Genomic DNA, 20,198 nt, shown 5'->3' with positions numbered 1-20,198 from the left:
TTGAACAGATTGGTCGCTCTCCTTTTCTAGGAGTTTCACTCTGATCAAGAGGACTAGAAACCTTTGGGGAAAGCCACAAATGCTTTTTGGGCGGGAAAGGCAGAGTGGTGCCCAGGTTCGTGATGGCTCCCATTAGGTTTGGGGGTGGGGAGGGGAGGTGGAGGAGGAATGCGGGGTTGGGGGGCTTCACCCGTGATCCCTCTAACAGCGAATCCAAGATGTTGTTGACTACAAGCCCCATAATTCCCAGCTCAAAGCTGGGGATGCTGGGAGTTGTAGTCAACATCTGGCATCCTCTGTTGGAGGGCATGCTGGTCTTCACCTGGTCCTCGGCGTCCTCATTCGTGCCTCCACTCGTGCAGGCAGATGCTGCTCCGTTCCGTCCCTCTCGTAGCGGCGGCCAATGCGGCTCTTCCCTTCACTGAGGCGGAGGACGAGCGCCTCGCTGGTCCAAAGGGCAGCTTCTCCATCCAACCTGCTGGGCAGAAGGGCTACCAGCTGCCGCCACCTCCTTTGGCCATGCAGGAGTTTCCTCCAACATCTGCCCGCAGCCTCTGCTGAAACGGCTGCTTCTTGCCCCACCAGGAAATGCTGCTGGCCGCATCCTGCACTGCATCCTTAGGATTTACCTGGTGCCCCCCTGCCTCTGAAGCCCTTCACCGGCACACCCCCCCACCCCCATCTGTCCTGCAATTTGATTTTTCAAAGATTTATCACACAGAAAATCTCGAAGAACTTTTTAAAAAGAAAGGAAAGACAAGTGGCAACATCAGGTCTACACAGAAGCCGAGGACGTGGTCAGCGGGCAAAGATCATTTTATTCCATTTTAAAGGGTGGGAGGGAACCCAAGACCATCACTTGTGCAGCTGCGATATGACTCCATATGCATATGCACATATTACTTATGCAAGATCATCTCCATAGGAGATTGATCACAGCAGGCAAATAAATCCACTTTATGGGGATTTAATTTCCAGCTTCTTGACCTTCCGAATAAAAACAAGTGAATCATCTTCCCTTGGCTAGATTTACATCGGGTCTAACCTCTACCCAGAGCGCCTCTCTATCCGGGGGGTGGGCGGTGGGGGAGAAGAGGGACACAACTTCAATTAATCCCCATCAGCAAAAATAATGAAATCCATGAAGACCTACGGCAGAAGGAAAACTCACAAGCATTTATGGGTTGCAAATTATAAGCTGTACGGAGATGAGCCTTCTCCCTGCCAGCCTCCCAGGAGCCACCCACTCAAAAGAGGCTGGTTGCAGGGATCAAATCAAACTTTTGGAAGTCTGGGGGGTGTTAACAGAAGGGGCGGCCGTTTCTGGTGCCGCATTTCCTCAATTACAGTTTCTAACTTAGGGAAAGGCTGGGAGTTTCTGGCAATGCCCGCGCGCTGAACACTTACAAACACCAAAACATGCCCAAGAGAAGACGACATTGACCCCTGAGGTGTGGCGGACACCATTTTGTCCTTTAATTCCAACACAGGCGGCTGGTCCTAAGGAGTGGGGCGGGGGGAGGCAGGGGGGACCCGGCTGCCTCTGCTTCTCGGCAGCAGCTCGGGTTTGCTCCTCTCTCTCCTGCCCAAAAAAGCCACACTGCCTGCAGGCTGACCATGCATCAGGTAGAGCTGTGTGGGCAACTGTGCAGCTCTACCTGATGCATGGTCAGCCTGTAGGCGGCGTGGCTCTCAGGCGAGGCAGGGAGAGGGGGAGAGAGAGAGAGAAGAGCCCCCCGGGCCCCTGGGCCTTCTTGGAGGCCCCCGGCCCAGCCCATCAGGACCCGTCGCTGCCAAATCCCAAGAGTATTCCAAGGAGATTCAGGCCCAATCTTGAGGTGTTCCGTGACAAGTAGTTACTCAGGGAAATTAAAAAGGGGCCTCTTCATCGTCGTGGTGGGGGTTGGAGTTCATCAGGCTGCACTGCCAGAAGTCCGACTCGCGCATCAATCCAGAGGGCTCGTTTTGTGCCGGTGCCAAGCTTGCTCATGCCGCTCGACAGCACAGCTGCCCCAGACCGATAGCCCATCGGCGCCACTGAGCAGGAGGGCAGAGTTGGGCCGGAGGGGGTCCTCCTGCTCCGACTCTGTGGTGACTGACCGGACCGGGTACGCCGGGGGACAGGGGCCACCCTCTGCAGCGCCAATGAAGGCTCCAGACGGGGTGGCAGCAGCTCCATCGATGGCAGGATGGCCCGGCGGGGCGCTCCCCTCCCCCTCACAGTCCCAGAGAGCACGGAGGCCTGACGCTAAGGCTGGCTGCCCCCTTCGAGAGGGGCCCTCTTGCCAAAGAGAGACCGATAGAGTTCCGTCCTGGTGGAGAGAGAGAGAGAGAAAAGGCATTCGTCTCGATGGGCTGCCTGCCCAGCCCGCCCAGGACAGGTCGCAAAGGCAACAGAAACCAGCCCATACAAAGCGGCTTCCCCTCATTCAGTGACATGCTCCCCCCCCCGCCCCACCCCTTCCCCAATGCTGGGACCCAAAGGGCCAACTCAGGGGCAGGGATGACCTTTCACAGAAAGGAGGCCAGGAACACCGGCGGAAAACCTGCGCTAGGAAGGAGTCCCATAACGGGGTGTGTGTGTGTGGGGAGATCAAGGCAGCTCTGTGGGCTGAAGCTGGCGTGGAAGGGGACCCTCATTAAGAAGTGAAGCAAAGTGGGCCGTCAAGTCAATTTCGACTCCTGGCACCCACAGAGCCCTGCGGTTTTCTTTTTGGTCGAATCCAGATGGGGTTGACCATGGCCATCTCCTCCCGCAGTTTGAGATGATAATGCCTTTCAGCATCTTCCTGTATCGCGGCTGCCCAATATCGTGCCAGCGCGGCTTCGAACCAGCAACCTTCTGCTTGTTTGTCAAGCATTTCCTGGCTGTGCCACTTAAGATGACTGTCATTAAGAAGTTGCCCCCTGCAAATCTCCAAGCTCATACTCCGACACAAAGGAAGAGGCGGTCGTTGGGGGCCCAAGCTCTTTTAAGGCTAAAAGCAGCACCTTGAAGGGTGCCTGCATGAGAACGGGGGGGGGGGGGCCTCAGGCAGAAAACGGGGAGGGGGCCGCTGCTTAATGCCGTGAGCTCTCATTGGCCTGCCCCACTGGGAGGAAGCCCCGCCTTCGGCACCAGGCGAAGCTTCCAAGCAGTGCTCAAGGGCTGCCCTGCAAAGAGAGTGCTGCAGTAGTCCAGTCTCGAGGGGCTGGAAGGTTACTGTGGCCGGGGAGTTGCTTTTCAAGGCCAGTGAAGAAGAGGTGGCCCTCACCCTCCGCTTCCAGCCAAAAGGCTGCGCGGTGCTTAAAAATGCATCCGAGAGCTTTTATTAGCAGGCACGAAGGCTGGCAAAGACGCAAGGCAAGGCCCCTTCCACACAGCGCAGAAAGAAACCTGCCGCCCCGGCACCCGGGCCGGACTCCATCTTTCTGGGGAATGAGATTTCCTTCCCCTCTCCGTCTGCCCTTTTCCACACGAGGCTTTCCAAGGCAGGAAACAAGATTGAATATTTTAATAGGATGTAGGAGAGCGCCGGGCACAACGAGGAGGATTCAATCAGGCAGCTTGTGGGGGGACTATAATTTAGTTTCCATATATGTTGTTGTTATTCTTTGAGATTGTCAGTGCTGGCGGGGGGGGGGCGGAGGCAGGTGGGGGACGGAAACCAATAACCAAGGAACGAAACCCGCCCAACCCAAGGAGGGATCTGGATGCACAGCGCCCCACGGCGCATTTGTGGAAAGAGCCACTCGATGGCCTTTTAGGGAATTAAAAAAGCACTGGCCACGATTAAAACACCACACATACATCCAAAATCTACGAAGGCAGAGTGGGTCAGGAAAGGAACGGCCACAGGTGTGTCTTGGCAGCTGGGGAGCTGCAGAAGCCCAATCACGGGCCACATGAAGTGGGCAGGGAACCTCCCAACTCTGCTCCGGCTTCTCCCTCAAGTTTCTAGTCCTTGTGGCTGGCTGGATCCAGCTGAACCCCCCACAGCAGCAACACACGCCATGACTAGAGGCCGTGAAGAAAATGCCCTTCAAACCAAGCCTCCCCTCTCAACTGGCTGGGCTTTCTCTCCCGCGCTAAGACCTCTCAAGGGCCCAGGTCATACGTTTCATCATGGGGGCGGGCACAGAAATTTCAGTCAACCTGCTGAAAATTAATTAATTATTAAAATTAATTAATAATTAAAACAAACACAAGAAAGCAAGATGGTAAGCCTCGGCGAAGAGCTCGTGGATTTTAAAATGTTGCTCTGTGCAGCACTACGACTCTTAGTAATTTCGGATTCTTGTGCCACCTCCTGCAACTGGAAGAGGATCATCTCGTCATGCTAGCCCCTCTACTAAAACAAACAGCTCTGCTAAAAGACGGAATAGAAATATATGAAAATCAATGCAGATTAAAACAGTACCACTGAACAACAGCGAGGCTAAAAATCAGTCAAGAGCCAACAGGGGCCATTCCCAAAGCAACTGGAACGCCGCCTCTTGGGCACCACGCAGACCCTCCCGATGCACGACTGGGCACCAGAAGGCAACCGAGGCGGAGAGCCGCTCATGGAGAGGGCCGTCACACGGTGACCGAGCACTTGTTTTGCAGGCCGGGGGGCCCGGCTCAGAGGTCTCCGGCAGCAGGACTGAGAGACCCGGAGAAGAGGGCCATGGCGGCCCTGACCCGGCCAGGCGCTGCTGCTCCTTGATCCACAGGTCTGCTTGCATTCGGGAGAGAGCCGCTTAGGAATCATGGCTTCCTGCAGGATCAGGGGAATCCCCCAGCACGGAGCAGTGTCCGGCTGACTGGCCGCAGCGAGTTTCCATTCAGGGCAGAGGAAACTGCACACTCGGAAAAGAGCACCACTTCACCCACACCGGTCAGCCGAGCAGGAGGCTGTCCTCGCTCGTGCCGGGGGGGCCTCCAGGAGGCTGAGCGGCCTAGACGCGTGGAAAGGGAACTCCAAGATTTCACTCCCCACCACTTGGCAGCAGGAGCTTTAGGCCTGAGAGGGCGAGTCCCAAGTGCAAATCTGGGCTCTGCCACAAGCGCCAGCCCATTTTGCAGGGAAACCTACCACGTCTTTGGGGGTGTGTGTGTGTTTTTTCTCCTCCTCTTCCAATAAGCTCAGGGCAGTGTTCACGAGTCTACATTTCTTCCCCACCTGCCCACCTGCACTTCAACTGAATCCAAGACCAGGTTTTCTCCCAAGTTCATTGATGCTCCAAGCTGGGGGGCTGTCTTAAATTCCTCTTCCTTTCAGGCAAATACCATATAGCCTGAATTTAATCTGTCTTTTTAAGGGGGTCACCTTGAATTCAGAGTCATCGTTTAACAAGTCTTCAGGTAAACAGGGTAGTTTTAACAAGGAGTGGTATTTTAAAAGGGCCCCATAAGGGGACAAATTCTAAATACAGGATCACAAGCTCAGGCACACAGGATGGGTTTAGCCCCAGGTCTCCAAGGAAGCAGAGAGAAGAACACGCCCCAAGTTTGCTCCGGAAGGGAATTCCACAGAGCGGGGTGGCCCCGGAAGAGAGTCCTTCCTCCCATCGCCTCTGAAGATGCCCAGAGAAGAGCCTCAGAAACTGACACCCCGCGGAGGGCAGGTTCACACCGGAGCAAACGTTCGCACGGCTCCAAAGGTTCGCACAGGTCAAGTCTCCTAATCCTGTCTGGAAGAAAGAGGTCTGGAGACCCCAAAGGGTCACTACTGTCTGCAGGGAGCTTGTGCGGGACCCCGGGGGAGTGGGGGGACAGTGGGCTCAAACCCGTGCCTGACCAGCAGCGTCATGTGAGGATTTCAAGGGAGAGGGGGGGACCCAGATGCATTGGGCGGCCTTGTCTGGGCTGGGTAGGAACTCAGAGATGTTTCGCTAAGCTTCCTGACCTCGGAGGAGGACGATCCCACAACACACACTTTGCTCCGGAGAGTATCCGCCTCATCCACTGACACACAAACCTCGGGTGGGCTCCTAATATTCTCCGGGTCCTTAAGGCCGGCAGAGCAGCCCCCGGGGCTCAGCGATGTCCCTTCCGGCCTCCTCCGCCCACCTCCATCTCCCTGCCACTCAAGAGAGCAAGAGGGAGGGAGAGTGGTGGGGCTGGACAGCCCGCCCGCCCCAGGCCATCGGGGCTGGCCAGCCAGCCTGCATGCCCACAAGACTACTCCGGAAGCCAGAGGGTGCTTGAATGAGCCCAGAGCCAAGGAGTCCCCTCTCCAAGCAGTCATTAACCGCCCATCCTCCTGAGGGAAGAGCATGTAGAAGGCGTGGGGTCAACAGAGGGGTCTCCCCTGAATTAAAGTTTAACTCACCCTTTATTGCCGCCTACAAAAGCCAGTAATGAGCAGTAACGGTTTTATTTCTGCTAAACTGTCATTTTAGGCCGAGCCAAGGATAATTACCTATTTCCACTGCCGTCAGGTTTTATCACTCTTCGTGAGGCATTTTCTAATTTAATATTTTTACTATATTATCATAAAACCTTGTTTCAGAGCCGGGAGGGGGGGGAGGGTGAGAAAAAAGTGCTCGTGAGTCATCCGCCTTAAAACCTGGGAGTAGACGGGCTTAATTATTTATCCGATTCTTAAAAGGGGAGGCAAGCAGACAAGAGGGAGGCACTGAGGACACCCCTCCTTTTCACGTTTCGGTATTCACTGGGGATGGGTCTTGGAAACGTAGCATTTGCTGGCACTCTGCGGGATGCCACAGGAACATGGAACTCAGCCGTGGCCGTCACATTCTGAGGCCACACAGGGACTGCCACAGTTCCGCTCTGTCCGCATATTGGGGAGAAGGGCGGCCGTCTAATCCCTGCACAGCGGCCCAGGGCTGAAATGCTCCACTAGCAAATCCAAGGTGTCCAAAAGGGGAGACAGCCCAGTCCCACTTCGGCCGGCCCCTTTCCTTTCCCCCTCCAGCCTCCTTCGCTGCCACAACTTGGAGGGCCAGCTGAACACTAGGTGGCAACCTCACCCTCCCTTACCCACTCAGGCGGCGGCGGCAGCAGTGGAGAAAAGGCTGCCGCACACACAGAAGATGGGGGCAATGCTGGGGCTATAAATTAGCCAGCCGGTCCGCTCTGGAAGAAAAGGTCTCCTTCGATTCCATCTGTTCTCCCCCCACTGCCGCCCCCCGGTCCTTCCCAAGCCACACGCCTTGTGGGTCCGTTTAGCCACTTCATGCAACATATCCTGCCAATCTGTTTCTGGGAAAAGTACAAAGTGGTGGCTATCCCCTGTAAAGCCCCAAACAGCTGAGGACCGGGCAACCCACCCCAGAGAGTGCCTTCCTCTCCAAGATCCCCATCACTCTCGGAGATCGTCAGGAAGGGTCCGTCTTTATTCTATGTTAATGTAAACCACCCTGAGCCACTTTAGGGAGGGCGGGATCTGAATCCTTTGGCCAGCATGGGCACATTCCTGGCGGGAATTCTCCCTGCTTTTCAGGAAGGCTGCATCAGAGGCCGGCCCGGTATGTCTCTGCACGATGCCCTGCACATGAAGTCACAACCACGAGGAAGCATTTCCTAGAGCAGGGCTGCTCAACTTCGCCCTCCCCAACAGCTACAACTCCCACAATTCCCAGACACAGGGATGATGGAAGCTGTAGGTCAACATCTACAGGAGGGTCAGAGTTCAACAGCCCGGTCCTAGACATGTCCCTGTTCAGTGGCTCTGCCCCCCACCCACCCCCACGGCAGATGGAAATGCTTCAGCCGAGCCACTGGACTAGTAGTGAGTGGCCTGGGTCCTTTTCTAGGAGCAGCAAACCAACAGGAGCCCAAGGGCAGAAGAGCTCACCAAGGCGGCCCACCGGCGGCAGCTCTGCGCCTGCCCTGAAGAAATGGGGCCTCTCGGCCCCGATGCAGCCCTAGATGCCAGAGGGGTCGCTGCTCAGGAGGTTCCCCAGGCTGCACCGCCAAAACAAGCGGTGCCCAAAGGTTGCAGGATCCCGTTTTTTCCTGGCACAGAGTTCTGAGATTTTATCATCTCTGCAGCCTCGCAACAGCAGTACAGAAAGGGGGCGGTGCCTGTCCTGGGCAGAAATTACCACTTCCCTGATCATTCGCTTGTTGCCTCTCCAGCAGCCCGGATTTGGGGGTAGATTAATCACTGTAAGACACACAAACACACGGCCGGCGGGGTGGGTGGGAGGAGGAGGATGCATTTGTGTACTTTCCTATCCCGCCTGCCCAGGGTGATCCCCTCTTTCCCAGCTTGACTGTTTTGTAACGGATTCCATGCAAGCAGGGACAAATGGTCTTGCCAATGGAAGACGACCAATCATCCTCCTGCGCTCTTAACAGGTTCAACTTTATCCACGGGAGGCTTTCCTTTTGCCTTTTTAATAAGGAGGGAAGGACATTTCCACAACAAAAAAATGTGCGGGCAAATGACTGCAAGGCGAAGGGGGTCTCTTCCTAGCCTGCTCTGTTCCACGGGCACGGGCGGGGGGGGGAGTTCTCCGTCACGGGCCAACCGGACCAAGCCTGAGCAGCATTCCCGGATCAGGTACCGGGAGGTGGGCGGGGCTTCGATGAGTCAGGTGGGGCTACCCCCTCCTGGAAGAACCGGAGGCTCCGAGCTCCTGGCAAAACCGATCTCTGCCGGCGTGAAGTCAGCTGCTGCCGGGGTCTGTCTGGGGTCACATCGGCTCAATGCCGCCTGCGGTCAAGGCCAGGGCCCGGTGGCAGGACCCACCTCACAGGGCTGTCGCGTGGGCAAGCCCCAAACGCGTTAATCCCCTAACGCCTGGATTTCCGAGCACGCCCCCCCTGCGGCTCGCAGCACGGCAGGCTGTGACTGACAGCACTGGAGTACGTCATCCTTCAGCGGGGACCGGCGTGTGATCCCACCACAGCCGTAGCCCTGGAGAGGAGCCCCCAGTGGCGAGGCGGCAGCCAAGCGGGAGGCCCGCCCTCCAGCCCGCTTCGCTCCCTCCACGCTGCAGCAGAGCACACGGCGCCGTGCAAAATGGCGGCAGGGCACAGAAAGGCCCTCCCACGCACCAAGAGGCAATCCATCACCGGGGCCGGGATCTCAGGGGTGGCCTAAAAAAAGCATTCTGATTGGAGCTGAACACCACGCAAGCCATCTGCTCATCCAATGAGGACCCTGTAGAACTGGGAAAGGGGCCAGAAAGGGATGATTCGGGGGCCCGGAGCACCTTCCTGATGGGGCCAGGCGACAGCATCTGGGGCTTTTGAGTCTGGAAAAGAGGTGACTACGGAGAGACATGATCAAGGTGTATCAAATGATGCATGGAGTGGAGAGCGAGGACAGAGAGAAGTTTTTCTCCCTCTCTCCCAACACGAGAACCAGGGGTCACCCCATGAAACTTCAGGCCAGGAAATGTAGGACCAACAAAACGGAAGGACTTTTAAAAAGGCAGCACATAATTAATCTATGGAACTCTCTGCCACGGGATGTGATGATGGCCACTGGCTTGGATGGCTTTAAAAAGGGGCTTAGACACATTCATGGAGGGCAGGTCCATCCATGGCTACCAGACTGGCGGCTGTAGGCTACCTCCAGCCAGAGAGACAAGATGCCTCCCCAGCCCAGTTGTCGGGGAGCCACAGCAGCAGGAGAGGAGAGGGCCTGCCTGTGTCTCTCGCCTGTGGGGGCTTCTCAGAGGCATCTGGTGGGGGGCCGCTGTGGGAAACAGGAGGCTAGCTGGATGGGCTGCCTTGGGCCTGACCCAGCAGGGCTGCTTTGATGTTCTGATGAACCGGAGTGTCATACATGCTGCCCTTAGCTCTTTGGCAGGGAAGCTGGGATCAAAATGTGATGCCCAAACCAAGTTCCAACCCCCATGCAAACCGCCTCCACACAGGGATCTCTCCCCCCACCACCACCCACCCCCAGAAGGCACTAGCCGCTTGTCCTGATGGGCCGGGGGGGCGGGGGTATGTGCCAAAGGAGGTGCCCCAGCTGCCTCTGCTCTTGGGAGGCTATTCTCGGCCTTCTCGTCCAGCCTGCAGGCTGGCCACTCATCAGGTAGGGCTGTGCCATCAACCAAGCAGCTTGACCTGACACGTGGCCAGCCTGCAGGCAACTTCACTCTCGGGAAGGTCAGGGAGGGAGAAGCCACCCCAACGGATCGCTTTGGCTCCCCGCAAGTTCGTCAGGATCAGCCGTTTCGGTTGGAAGAGCTAAACTTCCGTTCCAAGGAGGCACACACACACACGAACACACACACAGAGCCACAACAATTCACTTCTCACTCTGGCACCAAATGCACTTTCCAGGGATGATGCACGCGCCTCCTTCCTTCTTGCCATGATAGGGTGGGGGCCTGGCCGCCAGCATCCGCATCGCCAGGCAAATTATAAACTGTGTCAATCCGCGTTAGGCACAGCTGTAATCCCCTTTAACGAGAGATCAAAATCAGCGCAAGGAGTTAAGTTGGTCCCCTGATCTGATAAGGAGCCTCTAATAAAAAGAGTAATGGGAACCCCTGACGAGGCTGTTAAGAGGGAGCCCCCATTTAAAAACCAGGCTCTCGTTCCAGCCGGTTCGATCAGGGTCACACAACTCAGTCCGGTTGTGGGATTTCTCCTTTCCTCCCCCCCCGCCCACCGGCCACTCCCCCAAATCTTTGCCCCCGAACACCTTCCTAGCTCCAGGTCGCTCCTGCAAGGGGACGCAGGGTGTGAACTGCACAAAGCCGAGGGCCCCGGGTGCCGAGCCAAGAGCCCGCTGTCCTGGAAGGTGCCACTGCTGAGCAGGCCCAAGCCGCGCCCACATTTGCCACCATTTGGGGCCAGCCCAGATTTCAGCTCTCCAAGAACCTCGGCTTTTTCAGCCGCCGGGGCTACCCCACCCCTCCAGACACCCTGGGGTTCCCCTCCAAGCCGTCCAGCCTATCCAGGCTCGGCTGCGTATTGGCCTGGGCGTAGCGGCCTGGGCATATCGGCCTGCGGACACTTCAGCCCCAGCCCGTTTCCTAGCAGAACGGCTTCCCAGCCTGGGCTCGGCCTCCCTGGCCCTGCCCTTTAACGGGACCCGCCTCGGGCTCCTTGGAAACTGCATTTCAGCCGGGCCTTTGGGACTGCCATCTTCTGAGAGCTGTGAAACTTGTGTGTGTTTCCAGACGGCTGCTTTTATATATATATTATTTTGATGGCATGTTTTAGGCTCCTGTGGCTTTAATTGGCCCCATATAGTATTGCTTGGTTGTCTTAATTCTTTTGGATTACGAGTCACCTTGTGCCTGCTCTTCACAGAGGACGGCGAGATACGCCAGCATCTCTCTGCACAACGCCTCAAATCCTGCCAACGTGAGGCCCCCGACCCTTCAGGAAGCACAGCCCTGACGCCGTGTTCCAGCACCCAGGCCTGCCGCTGCCTGCCCAGCTGTGTGTCCTGGTTCACCCTCAACGCCCGCCCCGCTCCCGGACCCCTCCCCAGCAATTCATTTCTTTCATGGGCTTTGAGCCTGCCACCGTTGCCTCCGCATCTCCCACGAGGAACACGCTGGCGCGGCCCACTGGACGGGGTTTTATTTGTTTGGGGGTCCAGACTGCGAAATGACTGCATAAAAAGGTCCGTGCGCCATCAGACAGCTGTGAAATGCACATTTGCATTTCCAATCTAGTAATTCACACTTGCAAACAAAAGAAATTACCTTCAATTGCCACTAAAAAAAAGTAGCAGCATTAGCAGCCCCTCCTCCTCCTCCGTGTGTGTGAAAAGGTTTTTGCTTTGCAAAAGTAGAAGCAAAAACCAACAAGGGCACAAAGTGTGTGTGTGCGGGGGGAGGGAGGATCCAGCCAGTTTTAAAATCGGGGGTCGCCGTCTCCACTCGCCCTCCCGTGTTTCGGGGGCCCACAACACAGCGGAAGAGATCAGTGCGACTCTCTGTGCATTCTGCAACTGATCCCTCAGGGAGGAGCGGAAACTGACACTGCCTCCTCCTGTGAATTCCACTAAGGTTCTCGGGGCTAGCCCGGGGGTCCTCCCACTTGAGTCCCAGCCATCGGCCATTGTAGCAGGGGATGATGAGAGTTGTAGTCCAGCTCCATCTGGGGAGGGGCCCAGTTGGGAGCACCCCTGGCGGAAACACTCCCTGGGGCCTCAGCCAGCGCGTGCCAGCGCCTTCAGGGTGATGCGGCCGAGTGGAAGCCGAAGGCACACAGAGAACGAGGTGGGCCTCTGGGCGGCAGAGCCCAGGCAGGGATGCAGGGAAATGCAGCCCGCAGCTCCGGGAGCCCAGCGGCCTGGGCCGGGACAGAGGCCTGGGCTGCCAGTGACAAATGGCAAATGGAAACAAAGAACCGGGGAGGCGGCAGGCTGGAGAAGAGGTCAATCGCAAGCTGTCACGAAGAAGCCCTCCGAGGAGCGTCATGAACCGCTGACTCACCTGGCATCATCATTCATCATGCAGGGGTCCATGGGTGCCATGAAGCTGACCAGCTTGCTGTGGATGTGATAGCTGGCATCAGGGCGGGGGGGAGAGAAAAAGACACACACATGCATGAGGCATTCAGCACCGATTCAGACCGGAGGAGCACCACCTTTGGGTACTCAAGAACCTCCCCAACGCCTGACACAGCTCAGCACCAGAACACCACCCACCCTGGCTCATACGGAGCCATCCCAGACGCCCAACTAGTTGCCAGAGATAGACCTGACTCCTCCGCGACTTTGTCTAAGCCCCTCTGAAAGCCATCCAAGTTGGTGGCCATCACCCCATCGTGTGGCAGAGAGTTCCACAGATTAGCGATGCACTGTGTGATAAAGGACTTCCTCTTGTCGGTCCTAAATTTCCCGACCTTCCGTTTCATGGGGTGACCCCTGGTTCTAGCGTTGGAAGAGAGGGAGAGAAACTTCTCTCTGGCCGCTCTCTCTATTCCATGCATAACTTTATACACCGTGATCATGTCTCCCCTTCTATTACCTCTAGGTAGGGTGCTTTTTTGCCTTGCTGTGCCTCACGCCGCACTTCTCTCAAAAAGGCATCCAAGATCTATAATCTCGCCGCTTGTCTCAGTGAGACGGGCCCCCCACCCCCAATTTTTATTTATTACATTTCTAGACCGCCTCATCCCAAGGCTCTGAGCAGTGCACAAGAAGTTTAAACAACACAAAAACAAACACCATTTAAAACACGCTGCTTAAAACAACATAAGTGCAATTTCAAAACAGTTCAAAACCATTTCAAACCAATTAAAAATGGTTTAAAACCATTTAAAAACTTTGGAAGGCCAGGACAAACAAATAAGTCTTTAGGGAGCTCTTAAAGGCCAATAACTGGCCCAAACTGCAGATACCTGCCGGGAGGAGGAGGAGGAGGAGGAGGAGGAGGAGGAGAGCTGGTGGTTGCCAGCATGACTTGTCCCAGTAGCTAAGCTAACCCTGGTTGCATACGAATGGGATAAATAACCCTGGTTGCATATGAATGGGAGACTGGGAAGAGCATCTAGGTTCTAACCCTAACCCTGGCAGCATCTCCAAGATAGGGCTGAGAGAGATTCCTGCCTGCAACCTTGGAGAAGCTGCTGCCAGTCTGGGTAGACAATCCTGAGCTAGATGGACCAAGGGTCTGACTCAGTATATGGCAGCTGCCTAAGTGCCAATGAGTGCATTCCACAGGCCTGGAGCAGCTGCAGAGAAGGCCCGGCTCCAAGTCGCCACCAGATGTACCGGCGGCAACTGGAGATGGACCTCAACATGCAAGGCAGGGGGGTCATTTTGTTCCTGCAACCTGAACAATCCTCCTTCTGCACAGACCGAAACGTCTCCAGCCCCCTGGCTCAGAAATGGAGCCTCAGCCCGACTGGGGGTGGCACATTGGCTGTCAGAGGCTTCTGACCGAGTCATGAATACATCCTGCCTGCCTGCAGTGCTGACAGGAAGGAATATTGATAGCCAATAATTACAGGCTTTTAGACCCAACAAAGCAGCTCTTTCCCCTTCCCATAAATTATCGGATGACATCTCGCTTAAAAACTGGGCCTGACCCAGACCGACTCTGCTGCCTTCCTCTCTCTCCAGTGCCCTCTCCGTGCCAGGATTGATCGCTTCCCTCCCCACAAGGGAGGCAAACTCTGCACCTCTCCCCTTGGCGCCCCCCACACCGTACCACACAGACCCCCCACAATGTGGGTGTGGGGGAAGAGCAGTTTCTTCAGCTCCCCCACACCTTCCAAAGCATCTTCTCCTTCACTTCAAAATTACAGACGCGCCAACTCAAGAGAGGGCGGGGGGCAGGGGAAGCCCACCGATCCTTCGTGGAGGGGAAAGATACCCGCGGCCCCCTACCCAACCCCTGTATTCCTTTCCCATTTAATCTGGGGAGAGGGGATTCCCAAAGTCGGAACATTTAAGATGGAGAGGAGAGCTGGCCTTGTGGTAGCCAGCATGACTTGTCCCCATAGCTAAGCAGGGTCCGCCCTGGTTGCATATGAATGGGAGACTTGATGTGTGAGCACTGGAAGAGATTCCCCCTCAGGGGATAATGGGGCCGCTCTGGGAAAAGCATCTAGGTTCCAAGTTCCCTCCCTGGCAGCATCTCCAAGACAGGGCTGATGAGAGAGATTCCTGCCTGCAACCTTGGAGAAGCCGCTGCCAGCCTGTGAAGACAACACTGAGCTAGCTAGACCAATGGTCTGACTCAGTATATGGCAGTTTCCTATGTTCCTATTTTCCTAAGACATTCATCTCCCAAACCATGTGCCAAAAGAGAGTCAACAGGGAGACGGGCCGGCTCCTGTGAGCCCAAAACGCCCAGGCAGAGAGGCGGTGGCCTGGGTCCCTGCTCTGGGCCGGCCTCCTTCTGCTCTGCCTCTGCCGAGGGTGGGCAGTTCTGCCACGTTTTTGCCACAGATCTAACTTGATTGTTTTGATGCAGCCCAGTCATCCCATCCACAGGGGAGGTGGGCCAATACGCCTCTGCAGGGGGTGGGTTGGGGGGCGACGGGCGACGGCAGGCCGAGCCTGGGGTACAAGGCAGCCGAGACAACTCACCGGATCTTCCGCCCTTTGCTCGCTTTCCTGTCCACCTTCTTCCGGATCTTGCCCCGCAGCTTCTGGATCGCCAGCCACTGCCTGAGGAATGGGAGAGACACAACGAGGTCACACTGGACAGCACCTCGACAAGGAGAATGGCTTGCAGCCCCTCGTCCGGAAGGAGGGCCTCTGGGGACGGCCTGCTGCCCACTTTCCGCGCGGCTCCAAGATAGTCTCGAATCGGCCTCTTCGGAGCTTTGGCTCCAGTGCACACCGTCCCATCTCCCGCATCGGGGGCTGGAGCTAGACGCAGTCCCTGGGTCACCAACAACACCAGCTGCCCAGGCCCTTCCAAGCCCTGCTCCATTTTGGCACAGCCCGGGGCCCAGGTAGCAAAGGGCCTGCTGCTCCCGAGACCTCCTTCCCAGCCGCCTTTGTGAACCAAATCGGGCTCCGCTCCTGTTGAACAGCAGCCATGTGGGACAAGCACCTGCTGCTAGGAGGGACCTGGCAGCCCTGAGCCTGTGGAACAACCTCCCACCGGAGTCGCTGCTCTTCGGTGTACACCCTTTTGCTTTGGGCCTCCGCCTCCCCCTCCGCCTCCCCCCTGCTAACTGGGCAAAGAGGCACCTTTTACCGTGGTGATTCTCTTTATTTAGCAGGGGGAGAGTAACTGGCCCTATCCACCCCCTATCCACCCCCAGCACAGGACCTCCAGTGATTGTTGCTGGTGTCTATCTTGTGGTTTTTTTTTTAAGAATGTGAGCCCTTTGGGGACAGGGAGCAATCTTATGTTATTTCTCTTTGTAAACCGCCCTGAGCCATTTTTGGAAGGGCGGTATAGAAATTGAATTATTATTATTATTATTATTATTATTATTATTATTATTATTATTTCTCCCTAGAGCGCCTCCTGACCCTAATCACAAGGGAGGCCTCATGCTGCCTTCAAAGGGTGGTCTCTCACAGACTTCACTGTCATCTTTGTTGAGGGGGGCCGAGCGGTGATTGCAGGGGGGGGGTCCTGTTGCATAAGGGATACGTCCAAGTCCCTAGATCCAACTGGGTCTGGTGATGGGATCTCCTTTATCATGGCTGCACTAGAGCCCCCACTGAGGGGGGACACTCCTCCTGGCCACAGCAGGCACTGTGGGTTGCAGAGGGCACCCCTTCCACTCTCTTCTCCAGGGAGGCCCTGCTGGTCCAGAGCACTGCCGACAGGCCTGGGTTGGGGGGGTGAGAGAAGGCTTCTGGCTCCCCCTTGGAATGCCCCACCAACCCCTCTCTGCACTCCCAAATCCATGCAGCTAAGAACACCGCATATTTTAAGCGGCCTGAAAGCCCGTTTCCTGTATGCCAGAAGTAGAATGCACAGCTACGGGGCAAACTCTTATTTCTGTCTCTAATTCTCGGCTTAGAAAAATAAAGTAATAATAATGAAAGCAGGGGCGGTGGTGGGGGAGGCAACATTTCCAAATCCCGTTTAACGAACAGTATACATTGAAACAGCCACTGGCTATAATTTGGAAGTGCGCAAGAAGAGGGGAGCGGGGGGAGAGAGCCCAAAACCAAATAAAAAGGGAGGCTGAAAGCACCGAGAGAGAACTCAGTGCCGAAAAGCCATTTGATACGTTATGAAAAGCTCGGGCATGTCGGTGAAATCGTTTTTGTCCTCGTTAAAATATCGCCGAGGTTTTTAGTGGAGGGTGCCAGGTTTATTTGGTGGTATGTCTGGATATTACAGAACTTCGCTTCTCTATAATTTAGCGGGATGTAGCCCCCCAAAAAACTGCACTTAAGCGGTGATTACATTGTACGTTTCTCTGACTTTACAATAAAACAGATTACAGTAATTAAGATTATATTAAGATTGCGGTAATTGGATTTTGAGATTTCCCCCCTGACGCTGGGTTCTCCGCCGAGTAAATCAGGTAAAATGTGATGCCAGCTTCTAGCATAAGAATAAAAATGTTTGTAACTAGCAGCAGAGTTTTTACACCCCCATCCTTATCCAAATCATCTTTTGCACAGACAAATTTGGGGCAATGAAAACAACGAGTCCACAGCCATTTCCCCCTCCCCTTCTGCCTGAGCTGTCAGGGCCTGCATTCCTGGGAAGGGAGGTTCACACAGCATCCGAAGGTTTATCTGAAAGGCGATAGACCTTGGAATCCACACCCAGATCACTGCACTGCGCTTCTGCCAATTTAAAGGGCTGCAGGCTCCCTGGATGGACTCCCGTCATCCGGGGTCTCAGACACCCATGCAGGGATGACTCGTGTTTGTGGGCTGCTGAACCCAACACCGGAATGAACCTCATCTGGTTCCTGGTGGCCCCTACCCACATTTTAAACTGACATCTCCCCCAGTGTTCCTTCTAACAGGGATTCCCAGATGTTGTTGACTACAACTCCCAGAATCCCCAGCTGCAATGGCTTTTGCTGGGGATTATGGGAGTTGTAGTCAACCACATCTGGGGTTAGCATCTGGGGATCTCTGTTAGGGTTGGGGACACTGGTCTGCCCACAATTCTATTCCTACGGGGGCAAAAAAAGGAGAAATGTTTCCTGGAGTTCTAAGAGGCAGAAGCTGGTCACTGCACAGCTGTGACCAAACTTCATGTGTGGTGTGGGGTCCCCCCAACACCCCGGAAAATGCCCTTCCTGCGGACGCTGAGCATGGAACCAGAAGTCCGTCCAGGGAGGATTTCCCAGGAAACTGGGGCTGACCTTGATCTTGGTTGCCTCGAACCTGAATCAACCCAAAGTGGTCACTGCTTCAAAACCACACCTTATTTATTATTTATTTTTGTAGATGACCCACTTTGGAAACTTTTGTTGAAAAACAGTGGTGAAGAAGAAGAAAGAAGAAGATCCAGACACTCAGCTTGCCATTGTGAGATTTTCTATTCTTTTTTCTTAATCCTGTTTGTATCTTGTTTGGAAAACCCTTTTTAAAATTCAGAACTAAACCATTTTTTAAAAAAAGAACTTTAAAATTTTTTTTGAGTCAAACAGTGGTCATTGCATTCATCTTACGGCGTTAAAGGCCAGAAAGTTGTCTGATATTATTCTGCACGGAATGGAACCCCTTTTTAAGTGAATGTGCCAGCGTGGTATAGTGGTTAGAGTGCTGGACTAGGACCAGGGAGACCTGAGTTCAAATCCCCATTCAGCCATGATCCTTGCTGGGTGACTCTGGGCCAGTCACTTCTCTCTCAGCCTAACCTACTTCACAGGGTTGTTGTGAGGGGAAACTTAAGTATGTAGTACACCGCTCTGGGCTCCTTGGAGGAAGAGCGGGATAGAAATGTTAAAAATAAATAAATGTTTAAACCAGAGTTGGAAAAGAGCCATGGACCCCAACTGAATCCGAATGCTTAAAGGGCTGCCTTTTGGGCCCCCCTCTGAAGACGAGCCCCCGGAAAAGGGCCTCTGTTGGAGAGAGAAGCAAACTGGTGGCTTCCATGGGAATCCACGGTAAACACACACCCCGCCCTGCTGCTTACCTGCCCATGGCCACCTGGTCATTTGGGTCCAGGGAGCTGGTTTTCCGTTCAATAAGTTCCCAGAGAAGCTAGAAATGAAAAGAAAGGAAGACTTGCTTGTTTTTAAAAAAGAAGATCGAGAGCAGAACTTAAACCCAGAAGGCCTTCAAAAAGACCACCTCACCAAACCACCACGGCCTTAAGAATATAGTCTTGGCACTAAACCAATGAAGAACATTTTGTCTGTGACCACCGGACATCTCCAAACCCCAAAGACCAACGTGTGCTTGCTACGGATGGGCCTGCATGTCGGCCTGCCTAGACAGATGGGTCAGGTGTGGCTCCCGGCGGCCACGTGAACGCAGTTGCTTTTCCTCCCCCAGCCCAGCTACTTGGGGACCAGAGAAGAGGGCCCCTCTGACTCAGCTCTGGGGCCTCAAAAGCCCTCTCTCGGGGCTCCCCGCCTCTGGAGCAGAGATGTGAGGGCCTGGGGGGAAACTGGGGGGAACACAACCCCAGCCCCGCAATACAGTCTTTCCAGGGGGAAAGGGAAGACACTGGTTTCCCCCACAGGGGTCTTTTCTCGGCCTTCACGTCCCTACTCCAGATGTGGGCCAGGATCCAAGAGGGAACCACCAGCACCAGGGAAGCCCCACTTCTGCCCTGCCCTCCTGGGGCCAGATGTAGCTCTTCTGGTTGGCCCCTTGGATCTCCCACTCTGAAGTTGAGTTTGTTCCATCTGAGCCGACCCTGGCCTGCTTCTGCCTTGGAGCCACTCCGGTTTGACGGTGGGCTCTATCAACTTCCGTTGGGTGCACCGAGAAGCTCTCAGCTGAAGAGCGGGGCACGAAGGGCTCTAGACAAAACAAAAAAGCTCACAAAATGTGTATTTTCTTGGCGGGCTTCGGAGAGGGAAGCCCGGGAGCCCTTCTTGCTGTGACTGCCATGTGCTATGGCCAGGTTTTCCATCCCGGCTCTAAGCCTGGGCTTCGGGAAGGCAGGCAAGACATTTCGGCCACCGCTTCTGGCCCAGGAGGGGTGGGGGGAGGGCGTGGTGTGTGTGCATCAATCAGGACCACCACAGGGACCCCCATTAGGAAGATGAATGACACTCCAGTTAATTCCAGGCGGATCAATGAGTGGGCCATCTTGTTCCCTTCATCATTTTATGATTAGTTTAATCCAGCCCATCTATAATCAGCCGAGGATCTTTAAAAGGTCGGGCAGGAGACACAGGGGCCAAGAGGAGAAGGCACTCGTCTCTGCCACCGGGAGCGGCTGCAGGAGCAGGGGGCAGGCCCTAGCTGGGGCAGGGGGCAAGGAGGCACAGCGGCCTCTGCTTCCCAGCAGCTCTTCGCTCATCCCACCCCGTTCAGAGAGCTGCGCTTGCCTGCAGACTGGCCATCTGTCAGGGCAGATGTGCAGCTCTAAGAACATGAGGACAGCCCCGCTGCTGGATCAGGCCCAAGAAGGCCCATCGCGTCCAGCCTCCTGCTCCCACAGAGGCCCACCAGACGCCTCTGGGAAGCCCACAGGCAAGAGTCGCGGGCCTGATGCCCTCTCCCCTGCAGGGCCTCCCTTGGAACTGGCATTTAGAGGCCTCTCGCCTCTGAGGCGGGCCTGTGGCCACCAGACTAGGAGCCACTGATAGACCCATCCCTGAATCTGTCTAAGCCCCCCTTTAAAGCCATCCAAGCGAGTGGCCATCACCACAGCCTGCGGCAGAGAATTCTGTAGGTGAATTATGTGCTGCAGGGAAAAGGACTCTCTCTTGT

General features: G+C 55.4%; 1 protein-coding gene across 3 annotated transcripts in view; it reads right to left on the bottom strand.

Annotated features, from left to right (window-relative positions):
* The window catches only part of AATF (apoptosis antagonizing transcription factor), an 87,824-nt gene that overhangs the window by 27,454 nt on the left and 40,172 nt on the right, over positions 1-20,198 (bottom strand). The window contains exons 8-11 of one of the 3 annotated variants that reach the window (XM_053275406.1): positions 18,445-18,512; positions 14,955-15,035; positions 12,349-12,420; positions 10,211-10,354 (exon numbers count right to left, since the gene is read on the bottom strand). In XM_053275406.1, coding sequence (XP_053131381.1) covers positions 10,211-10,354; positions 12,349-12,420; positions 14,955-15,035; positions 18,445-18,512 — 365 coding nt within the window. Of the gene's footprint in view, positions 1-798; positions 2,313-10,210; positions 10,355-12,348; positions 12,421-14,954; positions 15,036-18,444; positions 18,513-20,198 lie in introns of those variants that run through there. The other 2 variants (XM_053275408.1, XM_053275407.1) reach the window with 2 other exon arrangements.

Source organism: Hemicordylus capensis, chromosome 12, assembly GCF_027244095.1.
Source record: "Hemicordylus capensis ecotype Gifberg chromosome 12, rHemCap1.1.pri, whole genome shotgun sequence".
In the NCBI taxonomy this organism is placed as follows: Eukaryota; Metazoa; Chordata; class Lepidosauria; order Squamata; family Cordylidae; genus Hemicordylus; species Hemicordylus capensis.
The sequence above is the reverse complement of the archived record's forward strand: the minus strand, read 5'-3'. Positions and strand labels throughout refer to the sequence as shown.